This window comes from Gymnogyps californianus, chromosome 5, assembly GCF_018139145.2.
Source record: "Gymnogyps californianus isolate 813 chromosome 5, ASM1813914v2, whole genome shotgun sequence".
Lineage (NCBI taxonomy): Eukaryota > Metazoa > Chordata > Aves > Accipitriformes > Cathartidae > Gymnogyps > Gymnogyps californianus.
The window spans coordinates 43,232,731-43,254,988 of NC_059475.1; the positions used below are offsets into that span (position 1 = coordinate 43,232,731).

General features: G+C 37.6%; 1 protein-coding gene across 5 annotated transcripts in view; it reads right to left on the bottom strand.

The window, feature by feature from the left end:
• Positions 1-22,258, bottom strand: part of RALGAPA1 (Ral GTPase activating protein catalytic subunit alpha 1) — a 136,781-nt gene that overhangs the window by 113,268 nt on the left and 1,255 nt on the right. For all 5 annotated transcript variants that reach the window (XM_050898468.1, XM_050898469.1, XM_050898465.1 and 2 more), the window contains exons 2-8: positions 10,699-10,809; positions 10,113-10,162; positions 8,525-8,582; positions 7,833-7,876; positions 6,702-6,879; positions 4,961-5,076; positions 2,129-2,267 (exon numbers count right to left, since the gene is read on the bottom strand). In XM_050898468.1, the coding sequence (XP_050754425.1) occupies positions 2,129-2,267; positions 4,961-5,076; positions 6,702-6,879; positions 7,833-7,876; positions 8,525-8,582; positions 10,113-10,162; positions 10,699-10,809 (696 nt within the window). The remainder of the gene's footprint in view (positions 1-2,128; positions 2,268-4,960; positions 5,077-6,701; positions 6,880-7,832; positions 7,877-8,524; positions 8,583-10,112; positions 10,163-10,698; positions 10,810-22,258) is intronic.

The following is a 22,258-nucleotide window of genomic DNA, read 5'->3' on the forward strand; positions in this document are numbered from 1 at the left end:
TGGACACTCGCAGTTTTGACCACACCTACTTTTTAAGGCAATAAAGGGTTCAGAAGGAGTGAAGAGCTTCAGAGAGCTGTAGGACAGCCCAGTTTTTTGTCTCCCTGTAAATGAAGGAGCCCATCTAAATGGCTTGGAAATGGCACAGAAAGGCACATTGCTGTGATGGAAGAAACAATGCCCCTGGAATCTTACTGCCATATCTGTAGTTCTTACTGAACAGTTTCTAAAGACTATCCTACAGAATCTAAACAGATGTTACAAGACATTCAAAACAAAACAAAACTAATCTCATGGGCTCTTCTAAGCCTGTATTGCTCTTCTAAGCCTGTAATACTCAAGCCAGAATTTGGAGGAGGCACAATACTAGCTTCTTGTAACTGGAATGCTCAGTGCTTGTTACTGTAACCAATACACTTATCTGAAAATCTGCCTTAACAGAAAGAAGAAAAAAAAAAAAAATCTCAATCCAATATACTATCTCCAGTAAAGCCCTGTATCAATGCTTGCTTACTAAACTACTGTTTTGATTTGTACCTCATGACTTCTAAATTAAACGTTACATCAGTAGCATAAGAACTGCTTGTAGTAGCAGGCTCCATACCCAAAATTGCCCTGTTTTCTGCCTAAATGCTGTCAACTTTGTTCAGAACAGGCACAAGATTGTTTTCAAATAGGGTGGGAAGACACATGCCAGAGGAGAACTTCTTAGAGGAGAAAAGACTATTCTACTTACCAGTGTTTCTATTGCTTTCATTACTGTATTCTTCTCAAAATCCTCATCGTTGTTGCTAACTTTGCACAGTTTAAGGCACTGACAGTAGTTTTGGAGATCTGTGCCCATTTCTTCTTTTTCTTGTTCCCCATTGTCCTCTTTTTCACTAAGGCCTTGGAAGTTTCTTGTTTACAGTTCACAGAAAAAAAGAGGACTACAGTAACACTTCTATGGAAGACTCAATCAAGATCCTCATAGAAAGAGAAAATATTGTTTCCACATTTCTTGTTTGAGGATGTCAAGCAGGTTTGCTTTCCCAGCATTGCTTACCATCCCTTTTGTAGCTATTTTATCACTGAACCTCTTCAGTATCTTCATACAACTCTTGTTCTACTGTTGCTTATGGCTGGATTTATACTGTTTCTTCTCCCCTAGATGAGAAGGTCCACTGTTTGTCTTTCCCAGGAGAACATTGTTTTGAAACATCCATCTCTGAAGAAAGCCACAATCCAAATACATGTATGTGGACTGGCAAAAACTAAGACCTTTTCAACAAACTTCCCTGACAGTTTGATTTTAGAATATGAAATTGTGTCTGGAGATCACTACTAATCCTTGTGAGATGCTGCATCAACAGGTAAGAGGAGCAGTGAGGTGTCCATATTATTCAAGTAATGAAATGGCACCTTAAAGCCTGTGTACATGGTATTGCTTTGCAAACAAGAATCTTGAACTCTGTTGGCTTACAACCAACATGTGCATGGGTGCATGCAAACCTGAGCTAGCAAAATCAAGATTTGCAGTGTTCTAGTTTAGAATGGGCTAAAAACCTCTGAGCAAAGCTCTAGTTAGGTTTGCTTAGCAAACAGCAAAAATTCTGCTCTCTATATGGAAAGATATATTCTAGCACCATCAGCTTTAAAGATTGTGTTAAACCCTAGCTTCCTCTTCCTACTGCAAGCTCTTGACAAAATACAGTTGACACAAAAACATAACTAACTTTGCCCTGTCTGAACTATGAGCAAGCACCGTATGATCCAAACACTATGATTCTGTACAGATAAAGCCAACATCCCCCAAAGAACAGCACACTAACACTTTTTATCTCAGCAGCAGTAGTTTCTCTTCAGAGCACAGCTTAAATCAACAGAAATCACACTAAAGAACTGTTTTACAAGAACATTTAATTTACCTGACTCAGGTTAATATAGCAAGATTGACTCTAATGAAAAGGTCAGGTGCCTCCACAAACAGAGAATTGAAAACCATGAACAGGAACCATAACATGTTCTCTCATAGGAAATACTTTTGGAGAATGTTCTTTACGGGCAACATGACTCAAGCAAAAAACTGCTTTGCTTTACTCTTTATTAGAGAAAATGTAATGATTTTATCAGCTGTATTAACACTTACCAAGTATAGGGTTATACAAGCTGGTCTCCTTACAGATGTTTGGGAAAATAGAAGGTAAGTAGTATTTCTTAAAATTTGAGAATAAAAATGAAAATCCCTTTTCCTGGTTTTCCTTGTTCTTCCATTCTAAACTCTTAACCTTAAAAAAAGAAGTTAGATAAATTAAACATCTAGAAGTAGAAGAGAAAGATTGAACTTGAACACATCAAATACTGAAACCAATAGAAATACATCTCCTTTTATGGTCATCTCACCAAGTCAGGGAGTAAACCCAAATTGATTGTTTTTAATAAAACTGTTTTTATATGTCAAAATGTTTTATAAGAAAAGGACAATTACCCATGCTACTCAGAACATTTGTTTGACAATTTCTTTTAACACATTTTGACTAACAAGTGTCCATATATTCATTATAATAGGTACTTGGATTCATTTGTGTGGTTGGCAATATGAAAGAAACGTATCTTCTGCTGCTTGTGGCTGACAGATTTAACTTTAAAGTTGAATTACACAAATCTACTTTCATGGATCATGAGTGCTAAGCCTTCGCCATTATGAAATGTTTTCCTACTGAAATGCATGATAAGTTCTCCTTAGTAATAAACCCGATGTGCAGTTTCCATCTTCGCCCTGCAGAATCCATCTGCCTGCAGAGCTGGGTAATCTGCCAAGTCTACCATAAATAAAATAAAGAAAGCATTACTTTTTCTTCCCTGCCCCCCCCCCTTTTTTTTTTTTTTTGCTTTTTTCCCCCTCCTCTATTCCCTACTCAAAGCCCACAGTTCTATTATGATCCATTTTCAGGGCAATGGGCCTTTAGAATGGAATATACATACATATATATCACACCCCCCCAATATAATTCAATAGAATGGGTGATTAATATGTAGAAATTAGTGACACAAAGTCCTTTAGCAGAACTTAATATAAAAGAAGTAAGTATTCAGCTTGAAATTATCAGTGCCTCTAAAAAGACTTCAGCAAAAGACTTTAGCATTCACATAGTGAACAAGTTCTATGACACGTGTCTCAATGACTTATCTAAGTTTAAATATAATACTACCAATTTATTAGAGAGGGCAGCTGTCTTCAAGAATGTAATTTTTTATTCAAAGTGAACAGTCATCATTAAGCTTACCATACAAATCACAAGTATGATGACCTCTATTCAAACTGGGAGATGCTGGTAGCAACAAAATGAGGTTGCAAATTATTCCAGTGCTGCAAGTTCACAGAGTAAGATAGATAAAGGGAAGCCATGAAATGTTTCAGTTTAACATTGGCCATATTTGTGCACTGTCTGTCTTCTCTAGCACAACTGTGAAGCAAAACTTACGGACAGATACCCAACTGGGTTCAGCTGGACAAGTCTGACCCAGAAGGCAGTACCCTGGAACACCTACGGTGTGTCACACAGTCAAGCAGTTTGCTGGGCATATGACAGCAGAGCAGGCTCAGAAGCAGCATGTGCTAACTGGCCAGCAAATCAATTACATAAAATATAATAGCTAGGCCACAGTTTTTGATAGGAGCTCTTGCCATGCCCTGTCCTAGGCATTTCAAGTACTGGCTGAGATCACAGAAGTGTCAAAGTACGAAGGGAAGGACATAGCGTGTGCCTGAGTTGCACACCATGACTAGATACTCATTCAAGTCTTTATTTTCTGTGCACAGTTCAGCTCCATAATCTGCCTTTTAGGTAGCTTGGGATCTGCAAGGTCTTATTACCTGGTGTTCACATAGCAATGCCACTAAGCGAGTGTGATCTCAGCAGTGCAGCTACTTTCAAGCAGAACCTAACTCATAAGCTTTGTCAGATCTGAAGTATTCCGAATATGTACTGTTTCCCATTGCTTCTCTTTTGAAGAGGTTCACTTGCTCAGCTGTAGCAGTAATCCCAAATTTTCTCTGTGCAGTGTATTGTATTACGCCTGAGCTTACAAGTCTCCTAAAACTAAAGTCCCAGAAAGTACAGTTAAGATACCAACACGAGTCATGGCATCATCCTTGCCAGATCTGGCTAGTAAATATCTTGTTGATCAGGAAAAAAAAAAACCAAACCACCAAACAAAAAAACCCACATAAGCTCTTGTTAGAAAGCCATAAACTCTGTGTCATGCCCTAAACACCCTGGAGCATTTCTACTAACCAGGGCTTTCCAGTAGCTCAGTGTTTCCATTAAAGAATGGAGAGGCTGTATGGTTAATCTACTGTAACAGTAGAAATTCCAGAAAGATAGCTGGAGGAAAAATATGACCCTAAGCACAGACACTGGCAGTCCCAGTCTTACAAACCATCGAGTCTGACATCCTTTTCTGTTTGGTTTTGTCAGCTAGCCCGACTATAAACCTAGGAAAAGGGCCACCAAAAGTTTGGGACTCGTTAAAAGCCTCTAACACAAAAATCCAATGCTTTTAGTTAGAAGTTTCCCCTTAGTTTGAAAAGCAAAGTCCCTGACTACCACAAAACCCACATAGTAAGAGCAAGCCCAGTCGATCCTTCCACCGGTTGAAGGCAACAGGGCAGGGAGGGGGAGGTGAAAATGGGAAGGGAGCTGGAATCAGCTGACTGACAAGTCTTATTTTTCCTCCATGCTGCAGTCTGATGCAAGACCCTGTGGTAACAGACCTATGAATCTTCACACAGAAGACAAGTGAAGGTTTTCTAGGAGAATTTGCTTTTTATGAAGGACGCTTGAGGGAGGGGCAAGGGGGAGGAATGTTTAAAACATTTTTATATACATTTGCAGTGCTACTAGTAAATGTCGTCTTGTAATGGACAAACAGATATTACTTGTTTCCTATTTGTTTGCTTGAAAACTAAAGAACATACCTGAATTACTACGTATTTCAAAAGTGCTTCTAAGAAATAGCTTGTTAAATCTTCTTGTCCTTTATCTCCTGATTGTGGAGGAACAAGTGGAGTGATTTCCTCTATAGTCACTTGAGCTATTTAAAAGAAAAATAGAAGTACATTTAACGTTTAGACCATTTCTTCTCACACATAAATATCTACTAAGTTATGAAAGTAGAAATGTACTGGGGTAAGCAAAGACAGTTACAGGCAAAACAATCTACCCATAGAATAATGAAAATTAGGAAATTTTAGCTAATAAACCACCATAGAACTAATTTCTTACATATATAAAAACACAGCAGATAATAACTAAGTTCTTCCTATGCACCTTGGGAATCTACCTGCCAAGACCTAATTTTTCCAAAAGGCGTAATCCATTTCTTTTGGAATTTATGCAAACAATAGTGTAACATTTGTGTTGCACAAATGCCAAACCTTTATTTACATCTCTCATGATTTTCTTCACTTAGCAGTTGATCAGTTAAATTTGTGTTAAGTTTTACTAGCTCTATCCTTCCTTTGCCTCTACAGTGAAGCTACTTCAGAGTTTATTTTCCTCTTGTTCCTGTAGCTAGATGCTTGCATTCCACTCTTTGCAATCTGCATTTGTGCTGCCTACATCCCTTTTAGATTTGTTCCTCCTTTCCCACTGTAGAGATTTAACACAAGATAACTCCAAAACAGGGCTTAAAGTATGTAGTAAACTTTTATCTGCAGAGCTATCCTGCCATGAAATTAATCTGCTAAGTTTCAGTAAACTTAATTACCAGTCAAGGAGACACTGCTTGCTTCTACAAGCAATGCTTGTGTCAGCTCTAAAACATTGGGTGGAGGTGGAAAAAAGGCAACAGCACTTAATGTTCAGAGGAAAAAGTGGTTAGCTTCTTATCCACATTTATGTGAATGCACAGGTTGCACTTATGACCCCATCCAATTGCAATTCATTAATAAATGAGCCTAAAATCCTACTAATAGGAATAAATTTAGTTAGGAGGCAAGAGGCTCCCCAAAGTAACCGGTATCTGATACTTACTGCTAGAGTGAACAGTCAAAAGAAAAACTGTCATAAGAATCATCTTAAGAGAAAAATCATACTCACTCTATCGATTAGAGTCAAGATAATGATCTTCACACTTAAAAAAAACCCAATATCTAGAAAGTACAAAAAGCCACAAGAATACCACAGCTTTAATTGCCTGGTCATACACAGACACAGCAGGAAGATCAACCATTTGGCTTTATGCATTGCCCTAACAACCACTCATTCTCTTGAAGGCCATACCAGAAACTGCTTTGCGTAGCTTGCTCCCTAGAGTATGGCCAAATCAGGTGCAAATGTTCAACACAAGCAGAATCCACCTGTGCAAGTTTGCAGTAGATGCAGCATCTGCTTGTAATTCTTCTTAAGAATTACATAAGACTGATCAGTTTGTTTTTACCTGCTATGTGTTTAGCTACTGTAGCCATACTTTAAAAAAAAAAAAAAAACAAAAAACAAAACACAACCCCACAGAACAAACGAAAAACAACTCACCCTGAAAAACAACAAAAAAAAGACAAAGTTACTATTGGAAGACCACCTGATAAACTGCCAAGAAACTCATTAACAGCTCCATAATCTCCCGTACATACCTACGTTAGTTCTTTGTTACTTCAACTTGCCTTTTCTGTGCTGCGCATTATGTACAGAATTGAGTAATTTTACCAAATCACTTACTTTCTTGAACATTAAGTGGAGGGTTAATGAGATTATCTAGTGTTCGGGGGCCATATTCAGACTGTGGTGATGAAAATCCAGGAATCAAGCAAGAAAACATCCATAATTGTTCTTTACTACAGTTATTTTGAAGTGCTTGCAGCCACAAAAGAAAGAGACGTACACCCTCTCGCCGTATCTTAAAGGAAAAAAACAGAACAAGTTAACCTTGTCCCAGAACATACAAAAGTATTTCCATTTGTCCTGGAGGGAGAAGGAGAAGGGGAGTGGTAGAAAAGATAAGAAAAGACTGACAGTATGACCACCAGCAATCAGCAGAGCCAAGCTAGCACATCTGCTGCTCCTGCTGAAATGCAAGGACAACCCTGGCACCTTCACTACTGTTTGCCTCACAGAATCTCTTTCACAGGGTTTTCTTTGAAAGAAGAGGAAGAAAACCAACACGTGTCTAGTCACTTGCTTGACTACAGCACTGCAAGATGCCATGTGAATTTTTCCGAAAATGCAAAGACCATCATAAAATTTCTAAACGTGCTCGTGAATTATAACAGAGTGAGCTTTTTGCAGCAGAAGGACTCATTCTACCCTCTTCCATTCCTTCTTCAAGAAAGGTGATGGAGTCCTAGAGCAGTCCTCTCCTGGCTCTCACACTGGAGAATTTCAGCACCAGCCAAGCCTGCAGCTGGTTTACAGAGGAGTGGCATGGTTGGTTGCTGCAGTACCAAAACTACATGTTACACTTGGGTGGCTTTTGTCCCATGGTCAACTGTTATTACACTGCCCACCAACAGATCTCTTTGCTGTAGATAATCTTTCACTTCCAAGACAGCGTGAGCCCCAAAACCAGTTTCCTTGCCACTAACAATGAACAGTTCAGGCTTACTTCTGCTTTAATGCAAAATCCTTCAAACCATTTGCACACATTCTTAACTTGGCTACTCTATATAAACACATTACTACTGTGAATAGTTCTACTGAGGTAAAGCTGATGATTTGAAGTCATTCTTTCATGACACACAAGTCATGATCTGGTTCTCATTCCTGTGCTTTTACCACAAAAATTCGCTCTTATGTTCTTATTTGTATTTTTAAGTGTTTTAGACAAAAGTAGTATGCAACTTTTTCCAATACCTTTAACGAATTTCCAGTGTGAAGAAGCTTCTTTAAAATCAACCCTAAAAAGAAGGAGGGGGGGAAAAAAAAAAAAATTTGTTTGTTCTTTCTTTATTAAGTAAGATGTCAGAGTTCTCGGTCAGACTTGATAGTAGCTTTTAAACAAGTCCTTGGCAATCTCCAGTTTAATCTTGGTGAACTTGATATCCTCAGGCAACTCTCTCAATGCCAGAAGGAAAACAAAAGATCACCTTTCATAGCTTCCTCATAACCTATAACATCTTTCCCCAAGGACTTTTTGGGATGTGTACATTAAAAGTAAATTATTCTCAAGTTATTAATGTGTATAATATCAGCATTCCCCATTTACAAATACAGACCTCACCCCAATTTTGAAATTTATTACTAAGTAGAAAAAAATTAGAAAAAAAAAAATTACAAAGCAACTTTCCACCTGCCCTTGTTCTTTCTCAGCCACTATTCTCTTTCCAGATTTAATTCTATCTAGAAAAGCATTCATTACATTGGTAGGGCTTTTTGTTTGTTTTCTTTTTTTTTTCTCCCTTCCCCTAGCTCACAAGAGTTTCAAGACCATAATCCCTGTTATGCCACTTAAAAGCTAAGGAAATGAGTAGCACAAACCACTAATAGCTACTAATAAAAAATAAGATTAAAAAAAAAAAAGAAAGAAAGAAAGAAAATCAACTTACCAATACTATGAAATTGCCATCGCTGATGAATCCTTTCTGGAAGGAGTTGCAAAATTTTCTACAAAACACAGAACCCAAGGATCTACGTTGCAGACATCGCTCTTGGAAGACCAAAGAGCAGTTTCACAAAAGCCACAGATCAGAAGCTGAAGGGTTATCTTAGAAAACTTCCACACTGCTTTCCTTGGAAGCATTACTGTCCTTTCAAGATAATCCCATCCCTAAAGCTAAGTAGCCCAAAGGCTCTGACAGACTGTCTGGCAAGTCCTGCATTGAAGGGTTCAGATGTTATTGCAGTTTCTCTGGCTCCACTGCCTCTCTGCTGGATATTGCTGCTTATAGCATAGGGAGTGGAATGGGATGAGTATCTGTCTCAGTTGCTCTGGTTCACAACAGGTTGTATTAGGTTGTTCCACCTTTATAGTAGCTTAAGCTAGGATGTTCAGCTGTCAGCTTGCCTCTGTGGCACAAGCAAACATTTGCTTCAGCCTTCTCAACAGAGGGGTAATGAGCTACAGCACAACAGTGAAGAAAAGACCTGTGGCAATAATGGTCTAAAACCTCTCCAGCTAGACTGGAGGATGATCACCTTCAGATGGTAAGAAACAGAGCACAGTTAGTGACAGAGGCAGTTAAAAAATCTATTATGTAGCACTTCAATGTTTATGCTAGAGGCATTAGCAACTTGTACATAACCTGATTTCCCAAATGAATTCCTGGCTGTGGCCCTCCAGCAGCCTGTGCAACTGCTTCCAAAGCACAGGTCACCTAATATCCCTTTATACAGGAACTAGTGACCAAATGAACTAGCTCTCTTCCGATTCACTCTCCTCGTAACAGGTAACCCTACAGTTTTAAGCACCAATGTACCTTACTGGAAAAAAAAAAAAAAAAAAAAATCTTGAATTTGTATTCAACCGTGTGATAACCATTCATCAGCTTTTAATTTTAAGTATTTTTAAAAACCACAATCCTCGTTCTATAACTAGAAGCCTCCATGAAAAACAAAAGACAAAAACTTGACATTCTAAGCTATTTCTAAATTATAGTCTCTGCTCAGAAATGTTCCAATTTCATTAAATTAGTTTCTAATTCATCTTAATTAAGTCAAGATATGCTCTTGGTAAGGATATTGGGAAATGCTATTTTCAAAAAATAAATCTTTTAAAAAATGAAAGGGATCTATAAAAACTAATTCTGCAGTAGTAATCTATTACGAGTAAAATCAGAGTTAACATGCAATCAAAAGATCAAAAAGATCATGACTAATCAGAGATCACCTTTATAAGAATTTCCAAGTGTATAATACATTGGAAGGGGGGGGAACCCCACCACCAAAAAGTAATGAACTATCTGCAGACGTAGAAAACATCTTTTTCCAGTTAAGACATCTTCCTGCAAAACTGCAAGTCAAATTATTTTTCTTCTCACACAAAGTACATATATTCAACTCTAAGCAAAAGGAAAAAGGAATGCAGTTAAATGTAAAGAGTATTTCCACGCAACCGTAGAATAGCTGTACTGTTTTTATTTAACAGGACTTAATTCAAAGCAAAAAACTCATACAGTAATAGTCAAGTTATCTTACCTCAAAAATAAAAAGAATAGAATCTAATTCTTCTCTCTGAGACTTGTGACCTAGATGCAATTAAAAATAAATAGAAGATACACTTTCATTATCAAAACAAAATGTAAAGAACACTGACAAAGATCCTTAGATGTGTAAAACAAAAACATTTGTTTCTACAACCATAATTTTGAATTCTTCTGCAAATAAAAAAAGTATATTTCATAGTTATGGTTTATAACAGTTACGGTTTCTATAACTTTCTATTATGGCATCAACAGCTGGTACAGATTAAGTTACACAATATCTTGTTAAACAAAACTTAGAATAATTCTGCAGAACACAAAAAGTATAACACCTTAAGAATCCTCACTTTGCAAGAGGGCAAAACCAGTCATCAGAGAATAAACGCTCCTTGCTCACCTCCATTGCATGCACCTCTAATTGCTCTGCCTTTATTTGCAAAGTTAGTGCTTACACATATTTCTGCAGAGCTAATGTTGCCATCTGTGACCAAAGACACGTGGCTTTATTTGTAACACCCTGCTTTATTTTATAACAAAAACACAAGTACCAAGACAAAAAGTGTTCTATTTGAAATACTTACCTTTTTGTTTAAGACCTACTTCAATAGTCACAAAGTTTTCAAAGAACACATAATATATATGTGAAAAATGTAGGTCGAAAAACTGTTTGAGATCAATTGATTCTGCATTCTCTGAAAAATAGAACAGAACATTGTTTTTATTTCTTTCAAATATTCAGAGTCAACCACTGCATACCATTACCCAGTAGTAAGAACTGAAGATAGTTAAGAGAAAAAATATTATTGGTAAAGAAGTTCTTGAAGTTTTCATTCTTTCAAAGTGAAGCTAATGAAATTCAATATGGCATGCCATAAGCACCTAATGAATTTTAAAACAGGAAGCAGTGTCTTCTTGCACAGTCATTGTTTGCATGACAGTAATGCCTGCAAACCCCAGTCATGAACCAGAATACCATCAGGGCTAGCACTGTACAGATGAATTGTTTTAATTGCTAATTTAATAGAAATAAAGCTAATGACGCTGCCCAAACTCTACAACAGAAAGACCATCACTGTCCCCAGCTGTAATTACTAGACACAACTAAGCTTACTTAAGAAAGCAGGAGAAGGATGATAAGTGAGGACCACCTCTGCTCTGTAGAGAAACAGGTTGGGAGGAAGCAAATAGCAGCACTGGATTCCCACTGCTGCCTCCTTACTCCCTCCAAGCTCCAATATGCACTCTCCTTTCCAGTCTGGCCCAGTCCTCCCTATTCCTTTGACTGTGTGCTCTCAGGAGATCAGAAGCTGGGTCCTCAGGGGTACCCTGAGGTGGAAACATCATTGTGAGTGTAGAGGGATGTGCTTTCTTGTGTACCCCATGAAGGTTTCCAGACTCTCTTCCCACAACCCCCTAGATGGTTTTGTGCAGATCCTCAGTTAAAGAAATACATGATGATTTATCTAGATTAATTTTAAATTGATCATTTTAAACAATCAATTCTTTCAAGCCTTAGTACACTCTGAACCAAAGGACACTCCCTTGTCCTGTTATTTAACTACGTAAGACTAGAGAAACTAGGTGGACAGAACAATACTATGGAAGGACAGAGGAACAGGCAGACAGTATTTTAAAAGACAAAACTCTCCCCTTGCAGAATACTGATGTGGGGAAAAAAAAAAAACCAACCACCCAAAATCTGAAGAAAGGTGAGGCAAATGAAACCTTTATACCCTTCACCAGCTGTATACACTGAGGCATCATCTCTCACTGTAGATATATCTTTTGTAACTCCCCTTCCAATTCTTTATTGGATCATAGGTTTTTAACCCTTTTTAGAATGACATCAATCTTTATCATCTCACATGACTGGATATACAACTGGTAGAGTATAATGCACAGAAACAATCAATTGAAAAGATGGCCAAAAGCATGGCACATTTTCAGTTGTATTTTATAGCTCTAGAGGACTCTCAATTCAATTTTATCACAATCTTGCTATAAAAGTTTTCAATACATGTTCAGTTTTTGCAGTATCACAGCATTCTGCCAACGTCTTGCACAATCAGTGTAGTGGAGCCAGAGCACTCTTGGAGAAGACAGTGCTGTATTAACAGCTAAGATCAACTCTTAAAGCAAAGCAGTTTAGCTAGCAATATACAGTGGACCAGAGTGGCAAGGATGTGCCTGACCATCTACAGGATTACCAAACATCCAGTTTTGCAGAAACTGCTACACTACTTACAGATCAGCAGCTGAACTGCTAGAGTTTAGAGTCTGAAATATTCAAGTAAGGGCAACAAAAAACAATTCCACTTTAAACAAACTAGACCATGATTTTCAGGCGGTCAGGGCAAGTGCACAAGAAACAGAGCTATGACTAGAGCATAGGCACAACCATTATAACCACTTCCACTCATGGGGCAGAACTCTAAGTGAGTTCTAGACTATGGACAAGAAAATAGAGCAGGAAGCAAATCAAAAGGGTTTGAGACAGGATGATTAAAGTGAAAAAGAAAGCAATGATTGAGACTTTTGGGAGAAAGAACAGTGGCAGAAGATAATCTTTTAGTCCATATATGTAACTACTGTATGGGAATTGCACATAGAAACCAGTGGAACGGTTCACTTGATTCAAAGGAGCAGAAAACACTAGTTCCAAATACTAAAGGGATCGGAAGCAGTTAAACAGGGTGTCTGCCGATCAACACACAGGAATGCTGCATTTTTGCAGGCACATTAAATGTTTCATTTCCTGAAATAGGCCCTCATTCTTTCCCCAGACATGGGTCAACTCTGAAGCAGACAAACAAAAAAAACAAACCAAATGTATTCTTTAAAGACTCAGTCTTAACACAAAAGTTTGCAAATTTTGGAGGCCCTATTCCTAGATTCTTCAGGGGACAAACTAAAGGCTTGCCTACATAACCAGCTGAACAGTGATTCTCATTTTACCACATAATTACCGTGTGACACTTGCATATGTACAGCTGGCGCTGTGGTAAGGCGTTCTGCCTTTCCAGTGTTCTGTTGGGGGGGCGGATTCAGGGGATGGTCTTTTTTTTTTTTTTTAATTTTGTATTTATTTATTTAAGAACAATATGGTGCCAATCACCTCAGAAAAGACTCAGAGGAGCATTGGCAGACCTATATTGTTACCATTAATACCCAATTGACACTAAAAGCATACCTTCAGAATACAGTTATAGCTTGGAAGAGTAGGATGAAAGTAAAAAATTCCTTGACTTTGCAACTTTTCTAGCAAATGCATTCCACCCTGATTTCTTCCTAAGATCACACTTGAGAGCATAATCAAAAGCAAGTTTTTGGAATTCAAACCAAACAGTTAACAACAACTGAATTCTTGCAATAAATTCTATTGCTTCAGATGGAAGAAAATAAAAATATAACATTTTATTTAATGGGAATTTTGTCCTGGCATTACCTGAAAATAATACTTTTTTAAAAACCCACAAACTATTTCTGTTAATGCTGAAAAACAGCTTTCCTTCTAATGGAGGGAAAACACACTTGTGCATCTGATAGGTTTGCCACCTAGCGCAAAAGAGAGCGTCTGCTCATCATCAAAGGACAACTACAGTGATTCAGTAAGCTGTTGGTCCAGAAATTTGGAACCTTGCATTGGTCAAGAAGTTTGGAACTCATTATGCATGCCCTGACCAAGAATTATGGCAAGAAGGAGGCAGGGGGAAAAAAAGCAGATACATTTAGACCTTGGAAGAGTTTGATCTGGAAATCATCTACTCTGGCTGCCTGCATACAACATTCCATTTCACAGCTACCTCTACACTGAACACAACCCACATGACTAATACATGCATGGAGAGACTGCTGCTCTCCTTGATTACTTTAACATTAAAACTTCCAGCTATACGCTGCTGTTATAGCTTTCTTCATTAATTAAGGATCTGATATTTTTCCTAATGAAAATGTCTCTAAAACATTCAGTTCTCCTTTATCCTTGTGACAAACTGAAGATACTGCTCTTCAATTCTCTCATCTTAATTCTCTCTCTTTTTCTCCAACACTAGGTCATTGTCTCTTCTCTATGCTCTCCCAAAGTATCATGAATGCTGCATACAGAGGTAAAAATAATTTCCTCTACGAGGAGCATATGTATGTCCTTTTCACACAGCCTTGAACTGGGAATTTGCAGGAAGTTGCTTGTCTGCTTTGGCTACTTAATCTTTTCTGCCTTTTTAAGAAGGGAGACATAGCCTTGTTTTTACATGAAGTGGGATTACACAGAAACAGGCTTTCTTCCCTAACTTACAGTGCATTTATTTATTTATTTTTAAACAAAAGAACTTTGTATTCTCCTACCACACATTCATGTAACTAACACAAACGAATGTATTCCTTGTGTTCTTGGTACTTATGCCCAAATTGGGAGAAGGGAAGGACTCAGAAATAGATCTGTCACCATATAAAATAGTTAGAAAAGTTTCTCAGAACAGGAGAGGGAAAAATGGGGCATTACTGTATTCCAACAATGTAAAAACTAAAGCTTCTACTGTACAAAGCATAGTTCCAGTACACTAAAATCCAGATTTCCAGCATCATTTATGGAGCTGTTTGTCAAGAAAATGCAGTTCTCTTCATGCTTCACAAGAGCAAGAAACATGGATCTTTGATTGCTGTTTTTTCCTTAATAATTTTCTGTAACTTAAAAATCAGTACAAATCTGACCTCTGCATTAACTCTGTGTGTTCAGTGGTGCTTTTTGGTTTTGTTTTTTTTAAGGAGAAAGTTACATCTAAGCACAAAGAGACACTGTACAGCTTCTCTGTCCTTTTCTTCCTCCCATAAAACTTTCCTAAAAGCAGCTTTAGTTTTTTCTAGGTTCAGCATTAAGAAGGTAAGTTACCTTTTTTGGTTTAAGTTTTAGAAGTTGTATTCATCTTATGGATTTCTGTTCTATTTTGATGCATGAAACAGAGAATCAAACTAAAAATGGAAGACTAGATATCCAAGCTATTTGTATGACCCTCATTACAAGAGCATTCAAGTACCAGATCAACTGGAATTCCTATTTCCATTAAACCCACTGAAATTTGGAAGTTCTACTATTCCCCACCTTATAGACTGGAGCTGTAGCAAAGAAGGACTAAAGAAAAAACAAAAACAAAACCAAAAAAAACCTCCACCTATCCTACCAACTTCTGTGCTTACCTGTGACTGTACTTTTAGGAACTTATTTTCACATATTTTCAAATGGCCAACTCTTTTGAAGGTTAATTGTTCAAAACTTTCTGAAAGCTTACATTCTTTTCAAGTATCTCAGTAAAATATTAAAAACTTAAGTGCCCACAGTGATCATTTTAGGAAGGGAAGATTCTAGGCCAAAATTTTCTTGCAGAAAATTTGTTCTGCCACAGAACTCTGCCTGAGAGTAAACCCATTTGCTCCAATGCTTTTGTTATGGTTCAATTATCAGCACATCCCTTTTTAACCAGGAATAATTTGCATCCCCAAAGTATTTCAATAAAAATGTAACCCTTTAATGCTACACATTAGAAGGATACTATTTGAATAGCATATCATACTTAGAATTACAATGCAAGAGTATCACCTCAGAGCTTAAAAAATGACTTTGTCAGATGTAAAACATGAACCAGAAAAAGCAACACAGATTTTTACTGTATATTTAAACTTGTGAGGGATCACCTGAGCCAGATTCTGCAAAGCTTACAAGTTTACACACACAACACCCCAATCCTCTGTAGGAAGGGGATCTCAGTGGGCTTTAACTTATACGCAATTCGCCTTCCCTGTTTATTTTATTTTCTACATATTACCCTACAAATTATTATAAACTAATCCACAACATTGGATTGTTGTAAATATCTGCTACATATTTATAAATGAGTTGAGTTAGCAAGGGAAATGCATCTATACTATTTCAGATGATTGCCTGCTGTATGAAATTAAAATATTATAAAGCAGGTAAACTTGTACTTTCTGCACAGGACAGAACTTTAAAGGCAAACAATCAAAATACTGAACTTAAAAGTACAACACCCCCAGCCCCAATCTTAGATATATATTAACTTTTCTGAAGAGAACATTAACATTCACCAGTTCACACAAAGCATCGCAGAAATTTACCATAGCATTTAGCAGAATAGTCTACCTCATTACAGATCAAGTTGTGGTTAATTTTACATTCAATTTTAAGCATTTCAGAATTTAATGGTATGTTTATACATAAAATTGTTACAGCACATAGCATAACGAAAACATTATCCTGTCTCATTCTGAAACTTATTGGCTTTTAAATCACTTTCCCTCATCCTTACCCAAAAATAAAATACCAGTGACAACTGCAGCAAACAATGACCTGGAAGACAGCCAGACTTCTATTTCTGTAAAGCAGAGGCCCGCTATAGACTGAAGTGTTCAGTAACAATTCTCATAACAAACCGGTGCCGTTAGAAAGCAAGAGGTTTCTAAGCGTCCTCAATTTCAGTTAACATACAATCAAAATGGCCAATAGAACTTACTCATTCTTAATTCTCCAAGCTGAAAAATGTAATGGCTGCTTTACAGCAAAACAGTACAGAGGTTCAGTTACATACAGAGTCTCTCGAATAGAAAATCATGTTATTTACAAAGGTCAAGTGGAAAACCTCCGGAACTAACTGGTGGCTCTGGCATAGTTAACAGACTGTCAAAGTGAGAGAGACCTGATAATAACCACAACATTTCTGTAGTAAGCTACAAATGCAAAGCTATTAAACAAGGGCTTCACATTAGCCCTTACTGTTTCAGATCACTAACAGCTATTTAACAAAAACAATTCAATTTTTTTTAAAAGGTAATTTTGTCAAAGAAAATATTCTTGAGGTTTTTGGTACTGAAAAAAGGAACATACTTCAAGAAATCTCTTAATGGACTTCTATTTTGCATCAAAGTCTAAACTCCTGATCACCATCATCTTTTAGATACCAACGTACAAGGAAAAAAAAAAAAACCACGAATGAATAAGCAGGTTAACAGCACCAATGAACATCATCTACATACAAACTGTTACGAATTTCAATGCCAGTGCTCTATAGGAATGAGCAGAAGCAGCTGACAGCTCTCCAAGCTAATTCTTTCAGGTTGCTTGCAGACTCCAGAAGAGTTATGCTAGTAAACTTTTAAGAAATGCTTCCATAACAACTCATGCATGTTCCAGAACTTAAGCTTTTATTTAAGCAACTTCAAACACTTCCGTAGTAATGTACTTACTTTCATTCCAAACTGCCACAAGCTAAACCCACACAGACCTTTCCTTCGCATCCAAGTGGTCAGAGCAGCCCCTTTGTCTAGCCTGGGGCTTTGATCCGATTCCAACCCTTACCCTTGCAAGCCAGCAGCACTGGCCACTGCTGCTCTCTGCAAGTCGAGTCTAACATTAGCCAAAATCCTACAGCAAAGCAATTCTTCCCCCTTTTCTCCTGGCCAAAACAGAACAGAATGGGTTCAGGGTTAAGTCAAGACTGACAGAACATCAAGTCTAATTTCTTAAACTGCACTCAACCCACAGCCAAATCCATGAATTACAGTGGTGACATGTCCTCTGCACTTAGAATTACCAGGAAAGACACACACACAAAAAAAATCTACAACTCTTGCCAAAAAATACTACAGCTTTGCACACCCACAGAAAGTTCTGGAAGAGTTATCTCCAAAGAAAATTCCAGGCAGCTAGTTTTGCTGTAGCTTCTCACTCGCCTCTCACTTATGACCATAAAACATTTTTCATTTATTATAGTATATAAGTGATATTATAACAAGTGCTGATGATGATGTGCAACACCAATGAATGCCATCCAGCTGAAGCATTAGGGCTGACTGCCAGTGAAATAGATTTCTTAAATTAAAATCCCTTTAGACAAATTCAATCTCTGTTTAAGTATATTGTTTAATATTAAACAATATATCAGAATGGATGTCCAATGCAGCCTGTTTCATTCTGTCCAGTATAGCTTGACTTTTCCCTTTCAGAGATCACCTACATGAGATGTCAAGCACTAACCAACCACCAAGAATAACAAAACAAAATAATAAAAAACCACCCCACACTTCAAATACTCCATTCTCTTAGCATTACATTTTACAACCATTCTCTCCATGGTTCCAGAGATATAAGCAATGTATTTTTAAGATATCAGATGCAAATAAAATAATTTATGAGAAATAATATATTCCTTTTCCCTTTACTCTGGATTAACAGATTACAGGCCTGTAACTCCTACTCTACAAAAAAATGAAGAAGGAAAAAGAAAAAGATTCTCTTAAGAATTCAGCCCTAAAAGTAAATCTTAAACCAAGTATATGCATTTGACTTGCTTGCACATAGTAAGATTACATAGAAATCATTAAATATTTAGGGGGTTTAGCTTTTTTTTTTAAGTACCTATATTTACAAATTTTGACCGAAACTACAAGTTCAACAGGTAGCAGCAATATATTTGGTATCAAAACTAGAACAAAACAAGAAGTCAATATTGTTAAGGTATGACGTTATGAAAGGGTCCCATATCTAGCTGCCTTAATTATTTACAGAGTTCTCAGAGCACTGTTTTAACAAAAGGACAAATCAAGCATGATTTGATGCTTGAAGGATTACTAGAACAAATGTTTATGAACTACCATTTTATACCTGTAGAATTCTAGTTTGATGTTGAAGTCTGATTAAACAGTGCAACGCTGACATTAAGAACAATGCAATATTATTTCCATGTTATTTCCTCTTAACAATCCCAAAAATTGCAATTAGCTGCTAATCCACTGGGGACTGCTAAAAAAATGTATTTTTTCTGGAAAATCACAGGCGTCGTTCTGCAGGCAATACCTAATTCCATAAGGTACACTATGTGCCTCCATTTCCATCTGCTAGAAAAGTCTCAGTGATTACACCTGCACTAGCTGCAGCTGGCAGCCTTCCTTAGAGCAGGGCCTCGCTTCTGACAAGGCTGAGCCACTGCCATACAGACCACAAGGGAATCCCATTTGACGTTGCACTCAAGGTTGCTATGCTCTAATCACCGCAGTAGCTCACAGTAAACAAAACTGTTACAGCCTTTCCAGCGTATAGAAACAAGACAGAAGAATAGTTTGATAAAGAGTCACATATGAACCAAGATAGCATTAGGGAACTGTATGAGACTTAAAAGTACTTCCTAGAACTAAGATGGGGGGGGGGGGGGGGGGGGGGGGGGGGGGGGGGGGGGGGGGGGGGAAGGGGGGGGTGTGTGTGAACACTTCCCTACGGGAAGAAACTAATACACCTCAAAAGAATCAAATCTCTTAAACCAGATAGTTCCAGCTGTTTCAAGAAAAATACTGCAGCAGGAAAACAATGAAAAGCAGATTAACCTTCACTCACAGACTGTTATGTCCCAGAATATGAGACTTCAATTTCTTTCCAATTTTTCTTAGCGATAATAATATTTATAACTACTTGGAGGTCTCCTAAAGGCTTTAACCTCTATTAAGAAATGTTATGCCTGTGACACGCACAAATTGGTCATGTATTGTATTTATTTTAACAAATAATTTAATCAATCCTGAATTAGTCACCTGAATTTCACTGAATTTTCCTTGGTTCCTGAATTACAAAAAAGGCTGAATAGAGCCATACTGAAGCAGAGCAGAGAACCAGCCAGAGACAGGACACTGGAGTGAAGTGGCAAAGAGCAGTTATCTACAAAAGTTTCAGCAGAAAAAATACAAATGCATTTCCCCCTGTAGGCCTATAACTGATAGTTAGTCTAGCACTCAGGAGCTTCCCAAGCCAAAAATCTTTTACTGTAACTTCAAATTTGGTAGGCCTTAATAGACTTTATTTCCTAGTCTTTTTCATATATGTTTACTTATTTTCACTATCTGCCCCTACAGAAAGGGATTTCAAAGCTTTCAATGTCTTTCCACACTAAAGCTTTACTCTCAACTGAGTCATTCCCATCTCTAAATCTTCTATACACTGACTATAGCAATAAGGCTACTGAAGCTGCAATGATGTTCGGTGTAATGGTACACCACTGTTTTATGAAGACACAAAATTTTCTATATTCCTTATGCAGACTAATTTGTATGCTTTACTAAATTTAAACTGAGTTGTCATCAATGACAAGATACTTTTTCCTGAAATGATACAACTCACTGCATTCTAAGTTATCTTGTAAAAGGCATTTACATAATTCCATCTAAAGTACACTACTTTTAATTTGTTAAAAATAAGTGTCACTTGCTTTTGTGCTATCTACTCACTTAGCTTCACATGAGGTTCTCTGAAATTGTTCAGTCTCTTCTGGTCTTTACTAACAACCACATTATACTATCTTAAATATTTTTAGATGATGCCTGACTTGCACCATTGCCTTGCAGGATCCAACTGTCAATCTTTTACCATAATGAAATTTTTTAGATTTCTCCTCTTTGGCTAATAGACAACCAACAGTCTATAATTCACAAGCATTCTGCCTCTTCTCGTGACTATTCCATTGTTTTAGCTTACTGGAGAACTGCTGCTTTGGATGCCTTGATAAAATAGAGGAAAAAACAAACCAGTACTCCCTTTCCTCCCCTCAAGTCTTAACCATGAATCCAAGGCCATGCTTCAGTTTATCGTTGCTGAACCAAAGACTAAAAAGTACAGCAAAAAAAATTAACTCTGGTCCAATACACCTTGCAGGCCTAATGAAAGGATTTTAAGTTTAAGAACAAGAGAAAATTCTCTCCTTCTCCTGGATGTGAAACAGCAGAGAATTCTCTTCTGGATAGTCTTTTAGTCTCCAATATGCAAAGGCTAAGAGCAATATACCAGACAAATAATTTTTCATTCATAAAGACACTGAACAGAGCTGAACTGAGATTCCCTCCCTTCTCCCCTTGGATAGCCTGTTGGCAATAGCTAGCTTGGCTCCCCTGAGCACAGGGAAACATGCTTATTATTATGCTGCGGGAGTTGTCACCAAAGAAAAAAGATAAACAGGAAAATGCAGCACTACGCTGCTCAAGCTGCAGGATGGTGCCCGCATGCGAAGCCACCTCAGGCAGCAGTCTGTCTTATGTGGGCACATTTTTTTTTAACCTGGTCCTGCAGACTAGTCAAAGAAACAATTGGAGAAGAAAGGGCATAGAGCTTATGCTTTGAAAGCCAGTTTAGGGAGCAGAGAAATTTAAGGAATAAGGCAAGGAGGTGATCACAGCAGAAGACAGACTTCAAATAATCTGCTATACACTTCTCTTGCACTACAGTAGGAATATGTAGAGAAATATCCTGCTCTCCCTGCCCCCAAAAAAGACCTTGTTTTTGTACCTCATGCATCTAAGAATATCTGCATAATGACAAAATCTTGTAGATGCATCCAAGACAGACAAGCTGAAGAGTACTGTTACACCCTTCCCTACTTACACAGTCACACACTGTATTCTCCCAAACTTGGAGAAATGATATGTGGGAGCTGTGCTTCAACAGCTGAGATATACGCATGTGTGGGGGGGAAAGGGGAATGGCCATCACACGAAAACATGCCCCAGCAGATTTAGTCTGTCCTACAGCCAGTAAGCAGAAACCTTAGATTAGATAAAAATGTCTGCTTGACACAGAGCTCATGGATTGCATCTTACAGAATGCATCCACGTATTAACAAAGCTGAAGGAAAATCTTGTAAAGATTAAAGATAAAAGACAAGCAACAGAAGTATCAAATCTAGAACAGATCAGATCAAAATCACACAGACTTTTGCAGACTAAAGTAAAACTAGAAATACTCAACATACTTTAGCCAGGAAACCTAAATTCAGAGAGGTACTTAGTTTCTTTATAATGCTCCTTCCTCTTAAGTTTCAACTGATGAAGTAGCTAAAAATAAATATAAATCAACATAAAGCAAGCCACAACTGGCTTAGCACAGCTAGTTAAGAAGAGTGGTAACATTCTGAGTGAGGCAAGAGGATACACCTGACTACTGAAATGTCTTAGATAGCTAGCTGCCCAACTATTCTCCATTTCAAAAGCCTAAATAATTATTACGTTGCAGAAAATAAGTCATGCAGCAGCAGATGCTGCCATACGGGAACACCTGTCCCTTCAATCACCAATACAGAAGAAAAAAGGGAGCAATAA